At 33.6% G+C, this 7,270-nt stretch overlaps 1 protein-coding gene across 1 annotated transcript; it reads right to left on the bottom strand.

Annotated features, from left to right (window-relative positions):
• Positions 1-3,809: 3,809 nt before the first annotated feature.
• Positions 3,810-6,206, bottom strand: LOC112005634 (pentatricopeptide repeat-containing protein At3g22470, mitochondrial-like). Its single transcript, XM_024037925.2, has one exon. The coding sequence runs from the start codon at positions 5,967-5,969 to the stop codon at positions 4,170-4,172; it is 1,800 nt and encodes a 599-aa protein (XP_023893693.2). The 5' UTR covers positions 5,970-6,206; the 3' UTR covers positions 3,810-4,169.
• Positions 6,207-7,270: the final 1,064 nt, after the last annotated feature.

Raw genomic sequence — 7,270 nt, 5'->3', positions numbered from 1 at the left:
AGTACCCATCCAAATCAGCTTGTCCCTTGGTCTTCTCATGGTTAACGGGATCTGTTTGATAATGGCTGCCTCTTCTGGCCCAAAGGTCTGATCAATCACCTCCACTTTCCATGTCATTCTGTCTTCATTGATTAGTTCCTTCACTCATGCCTCGGATGAAATTTAATGTTTGGGGATTGAATTCTATCAGTGGAAGTGGTATCCATGGAACACCCCCATACCTTCCTCTTTTTTTATAATCAGGATGAAGTGAAGACATGGTCGGGGGGTTATTTTAAAATTTCCTATAGATCAAGTTGATATTAGGATTTTTTTTTTTAAAAAAAAAAATCGGGTATTCATTGTGAAATGTCACCCTCTGTATCGTATAATGGTTTATTTTATTTTATTTTAATAATGAATTTCAAGTTAGTTGATTTTAATTGCTTTTAAAGAAGAAATTCCAAGCCTGTTCAATGAAAGTAACCTACTAATATTACATTGTTTTTATCATTTGTGGTGTTTTCCAATTGTGTTGTAACTTGTAATTGTTGTTGATATGTTCTGCCTCATTCTTATATGAAATGAACTATAGACAGTTTTTGGTATAACCGTATGAAAAAAAAAGTATCTTTTTTAGAAACAATAATTGGCTTTTAAGTTGATAATTAGGTGCAAATTGGTGCGATACATGATGAAGTTACTAAATATAATGAGCAGAAATAGCTTTACGATAGTAACTAAGACCCATTCCGTGCTCTTTGTGTTGAAGTTTGATAATCATGGGTCATTGGTGATTTTTATGGGTTGGACAATTTTATGACTTTATAGAAGACTAAAAACATCATATTTTGGTTCAAAAAAAAAAAAAAATCTATATAATAATTATTCATAAGTGTTGATTATGATGAAGATTATAGGCACATATCTTGAAGTAAACCCATTAAGAAACATGATGTTGATTACCACCGATTTTGTCAAGTTAAAAAGAAAAAGGAACAGATGTTGATGTTGATGTTTTTCAGTATATATTCCAGTGCTTCCCAGTAACATGAATGATTCCAAAACTGAAACTTAAAAACTTGGAGTCATTCGTCATAATGTTGTCATTCCCAGTTGCACCAATTTCATCATCAGCATATGCTGAAGATCTTGTGATGGGCCCATTTCCTACCCTGCAGTCAAGAAAACCTTTCATTAAGTGATTTCTTAGAAAGGCTTATACAGCACATCCTCACTAATTGGCATTGATCTGCTTCATGTTATGAAACATCTGTTTTATTAAACTCTATAAGCTCAAATGACCATTGACTTTAAAAGCTACATAAGAAAAAATTACCAGAAAAAAAGGTTAAAATACTCCATTGTCTCTGCTGATGCATATACTGCACAAAAAAGCCAAACAAAATAGTAATAATAAGGGTACTTTTTAGTGGATCCTATCATATTTTGAATCTCACTTCCTCATCACTTATGTTATGCAAGTGATTCTTTCCAGGATAGTAGAAACTTCTATCAATTGTTACATTGCTATTCCTCATGCAAGATGGACAGGCATAGGATGTCACTAACCAAAGAACAATAACATGATGCTAAAAAGTCCACAAGCTTCTAGCCTTCAAGATCTCAAATCATTAACTAGTTGTTTACCAGACTATGATTTTTAGGAGACGAACTTTTATCTGATTTTTTAAATTTTACTCCCTCACGAAGGCCTCTCAAAGAAGACCCAGGTTAACAATGTAGAGATTGATGTTTTTACCCATATTCTTGAGCCTTGATCTGTCAACTCCTTTGCATTTTCTTGAAGTTTGACAGTAAAGTGCTCATTATTTATGTATTAATCCTTTTTTTCTGTTAAATTATTCATCAAAAGACCCCCAATATATATATATATATATATATATATATATTTGACGACATAGGAAAACTTTACTTAAGATTAGTTACTCATCACAGATCATACTATACAACAATCTTCATTGTTAATCATACTCTTATGAGCAACTGATCACACTCGCCAGAACTAGTCACCGGGTAATATAGGGACTTTTCACTCTTGACGGACTAAGCAATTTATTCTTGTATGACTAAGAGCCCAAAAGACCCCAATAAATTGTCAAATTGAATTAGATCATCAACCATTTCAGCATCGCCTTGTGGCAGTCAGAATATCATGATTAAATTGAGTGTTGTGGATGTGATTAACTATATGTCAGCAAACTACCAAAAACTTAAACCACATAGTTATTTATATCCCCACCATTGAATATTAATTTACCAATTAATTGGGGAAAACAGCAGTTCCTATTATGGTCAAGTCCAAATTTTATCCATTAGATCCTTTCATGTCTGTCACTAAGCCTACTTCCATCGTTTTCTTGCTTTCAGGATTTCTTAAGGAAATTCCATAATAATAATAATAATAATAATAATAATAAAAGGACTTCTTAAGGAAATGATGACAGACAGGTTGATTTGTGGCAATCACCCTGGTATGTAGATTATGTGTGCTACAATCCTAGTGGCACACTGGATCTTGCAATGCCAGACATGGTACTCACTTACTCAAGAAAATTGGTATCACTAGAGTAGCTTATATACTATTGAACTTTATTTCATTTCTGAACCAAACTAATTTCTAACAAACTAATTTTCCCTATTCATATTGTCAATTTTTCAGAACAGAATAGCCAAGCAAACTACGCTGATAAAAATTGCTTTCCTGGTCTACTTATTAAGAGAGTGGGGTGGGGGATTAGTTTGCAAACATGCATAAATCATATGCTACACTATTTGATAGATAGTGATACGATGTGTTGAACATTATCCCAATATATATATTTTTTTTTTTTTTTTTTTTTTTGTGCTGATGTAGGAAAACTTTACTTAAGATTAGTTGCTTGTCACAGATCATACTGTATAACAATCTTCATTGTTAATTATACTTTTATGAGCAACTGATCACACTCGCCCGAACTAGTCACCGGGTAATATAGGGACTTTTCACTCTTGGCGGGCTAAGCAATTTATTCTTTTATGACTAAGAGCCCAAAAGACCCCAATAAATTGTCAAATTGAATTAGATCGTCAACCATTTCAGTATCGCCTTGTGGCAGTCAGAATATCATGATTAAATTGAGTGTTGTGGATGTGATTAACTATATGTCAGCAAACTACCAAAAACTTAAACCACATAGTTATTTATATCCCCACCATTGAATATTAATTTACCAATTATTTGGGGAAAACGGCAGTTCCTATTATGGTCATGTCCACATTTTATCCATTAGATCCTTTCATGTCTGTCACTAAGCCTCCTTCCATCGTTTTCTTGCTTTCAGGATTTCTTAAGGAAATTCCATAATAATAATAATAATAATAATAATAATAAAAGGACTTCTTAAGGAAATGATGACAGACAGGTTGATTTGTGGCAATCACCCTGGTATGTAGATTATGTGTGCTGCAATCCTAGTGGCACACTGGATCTTGCAATGCCAGACATGGTACTCACTTACTCAAGAAAATTGGTATCACTAGAGTAGCTTATATACTATTGAACTTTATTTCATTTCTGAACCAAACTAATTTCTAACAAACTAATTTTCCCTATTCATATTGTCAATTTTTCAGAACAGAATAGCCAAGCAAACTACGCTGATAAAAATTGCTTTCCTGGTCTACTTATTAAGAGAGTGGGGTGGGGGATTAGTTTGCAAACATGCATAAATCATATGCTACACTATTTGATAGATAGTGATACGATGTGTTGAACATTATATCTATAATATGATCCATTAACATTAAATATACCCTTTCAAGAAAAATTAAACAGACAATTCATAAATTTTATTTCATCCAAAAGAAAATTTTAATTTGAAATGCCAAAAGGCATACAAGAGCCCCAAACTCTAAAATTTACAAAAACAATACCTTGTGACAACTTTTCAGCTGTCAAGTTTTTAAAAAGATATTAAAAGATATAAAATGATAAAAACAAAAACAAAGTGCACAAGGTAATTGGAAAGGAAGAAAAAAAACCTTCAATGACATGAAAAGAAACACCAATTCATAAAAAGTAAATCACAGCTTCCAACAAATATACATACTCTTTATGGGTTGTCTAGCAAAGCAATAAATTATGAAAGTTGTTCTTGATGTTGTAAAATTAAAAGCCTTCACACAAGTTATTGAAGTAATTCTTGAAGTGCTTTATCTCTTGGATTTGCAGGTGGCAAGTCAACCACCATGGATGCAGTGGTTGCATTTGCTGAAAAACCATTGTCAACCATTATCTTAATGAGTTCCAAAGCCTTTGCTGTCTCATTTTGTTGCAACAACCCTTGGATGATTGTGTTATATGTGCGATCATCAAGAGAACAACCGCTCCCATCCATTTTCTCAAGTAGCTCACTTGCTTCATATATTAGCCCCTCTTTGCAAAGCCCTTTGATCATTATGTTGTATGTCTTAACATCAGGTTGCAATCCCTTCACCAGTAGACTATTAAAGAGCTCTCTTGCAGCTGTAAGTTTCTTGGCATTACACATACAATCAATCAAGATGTTGTAAATCACAATATCATGGCCCAAATTTTTGTCTTCCATCTCATGAAACAATGCCATTGCCTCACCAATTTGTCTGTTCTTACAAAGGCCATCTAACAAGATGGCATAGGTCTGGGGATTTGGCTGTTGGCCACATGCCTGCATCTTATGAAATAGGTCTAGTGCAGCCTGGGGTCTCTCTACTCGACAAAACCCACCTATAAGAGTGTTGTAATTCACAACATTGGGAGCCACTCCCTTGTTGGACATTTCATCAAAGAGACTCCTTGCTTCATCAATTCTTTTATCTTTGCAATATCCATTGATTAATATGTTATAGCTAAACACATTAGGTGAACAACCTCTCTCAACCATCATATTAAATGTTTTAATAGCATCATCCATTTTGTTTTGCAAACAGTAACCATCAATCAAATAACAGTAACTGATCGTGTCAGGCTCAACGCCTATTTGAATCATCGCATCAAAAACTTCTTTTGCCTCCGTCAGCATCCCTTTCTTGCAAAGTGTGTCCACCAATATGCTAAAGGTTTGCACAGTTGGCATGATCTTCCTTTGCACCATCTCATTGAACAAAGTAGCAACTTCCCTCCATCGGCCGAAATTGCACAGGCCTTGAATTAAGCACGTGTAAGTGACAACATTTGGTTGAATACCTTTGCTCCTCATTTCAGGCAAAAGGTTCAAAGCCTCAGTTACCAATTTATCCTTGCATAAACTGTCAATAATTGTGCTATAGAACACTACATTGGGTTCAAAAAAAAATTCTATCTTCCTCAACAACCTAATAGCCATATCAGTCTCACCAATCTTACACAGACCATTTAGTATCGTCCCACAAGTAATTTCATCAGGTTGATACCCGTTCTTCTCCATATCTTCAACCAACCTCACAGCTCCGACAATGTTACCTTGAAGACACAGCCCCTTGACAAGAGTGTTTAGAATAACAGAGTTTGGGTTATAACCAAGTTTCAAAATTGTTGCCAAGACAGAGAACCCGAAACCCACCCGGTTCAACTGGCAGAAGCAGTTACTCAAAATAGTGAGAGTATAAACATCGGGCGAGATTCCGAATGATTCCATTCGTTTAATTAGAGAAATGGGTAGAGAGTAATGCTTCATTCTTGGAATGGCAGCTAACAATTGATTAAAATCGACAGTGGAAGGCAAAGGGTGCATGTGAAGCATTGTATCAAACAGGTCTAAGGCATGATCAACATTCCTTAAGCTTCCAGACTTGCACTCATCTCTAACAGATTGCAAGAATTGATTTTGATTCTGTTTCTGATTTGGGTTTTTTCTTCTAGTAATAGTAGTAGTAGCAGTAGTAAGAGTAGAATAATAACAATAAGAAGAAGTGTTGGATATGAAAAGAAGAGAGTTTGTTAATTTAGAAGCACGAAGCAGCGTACCCATTTTCCTGAAGATCCAGCAAACAAATCGGATTGAGTTTCGGTGCAGAGATCAGAGAAGGAAGCGATGAGACTGTTTCATACACTCTTCTTCTTCTTCTGCCACTCTCCTCTTTCATCCATTCTACCTAAGCTACCTTCTGTGACATGGGAAACTGGTTTTACATACTAATTTTGCTGAATACCATAATTTCTACTTCTACTGGCTATTTAAAAAGTGTCTAGAGCTATTTCTACAGTCACTTTGGTTTAGTCAATTTTTGTCTCTTTGTGAGCAAAACTGTGCGTGTTGTTGCGAAAAACCAAACGTAATTTCACCCTAAAGACCAAAACAAAACTTGATAGTTAATGCAGAGGCGTTTCACGTGTGTTGGGCCTGCTGGCCTGGGCCTCTTTTTATTTTTCTCCTTTTCATTTTCCTTTTTAACATTTATATGCAGCGTCCGTTCGGGAACATTATGTTGAACTGAAACTAATTTTTTTTTTTTTTTTTATAGAAAGTAACTTAGATAAATGTAAAAATTAACTGAATAGTATGGTAAGACCCATTAATAGTAATAAAAAGTGTAATAAGATTCATTAATAATAGTAAAAATAAACTAAAATTACAAATAAGCTGAAATTTTCAGCTTGTCCCAAACTCATACGTAATTGTATAAATCATACTTTGAGCTTATTTCTATTTTTACTTTTTAAAATATTTATACGTGGTAATATAGTGTTTTTTTTTTACTTACACAACAAATTATCATAATATTTTCATAATTGATGAGGTGTCAATTCCTTATAAAACAAAATAAAATAATAAACTATCAAACTGAAACCAACCACAATTGAAAGTAAAGTTCTTGTGAAAATGTTATAACATTTTTGGTATTATTATAATATTTTTACAATTTATAAGGTGTTTTTTTTTTTTTTTGAAACCACAATTTATAAGGTGTTAGTTGCATATAGATAAATATAAATAAATAAAATATGAAATATCATACAAGGACGTACCATAACTTAAAGTAAATATATTGTTAAAATGTGACATTTTGTTGTTGTTATAATATTTTCACAACGACTAAGGTATAAGTTTCTTAAAACACTCACATCAGCTCATGCAAAATGGCGTAAGAGCCAAATTTGCCCAGCCAATTCCAAACACCACCCACGTTAGCTTATGCATCTATTGTGCAAAACACATTTAAACTATAATACTTATGCAAATATACACAAAGCACTATTGTTATGCATTTTAGTTTTTATTATTTCTTTGCATTTTTTGATGATGAAGAAAGAGAATTGATGTTGGTTTTG

This window comes from Quercus suber, unplaced genomic scaffold (genome assembly GCF_002906115.3).
Source record: "Quercus suber isolate HL8 unplaced genomic scaffold, Cork oak 2.0 scaffold_1116, whole genome shotgun sequence".
NCBI lineage: Eukaryota > Viridiplantae > Streptophyta > Magnoliopsida > Fagales > Fagaceae > Quercus > Quercus suber.
This window is presented reverse-complemented; position numbering and strand designations above follow the sequence as displayed.

Bases quoted from the DNA above. Each gene is read 5' to 3' on its own strand.
- LOC112005634 (XM_024037925.2), bottom strand. From the start codon at position 5,969: ATGGGTACGCTGCTTCGTGCTTCTAAATTAACAAACTCTCTTCTTTTC.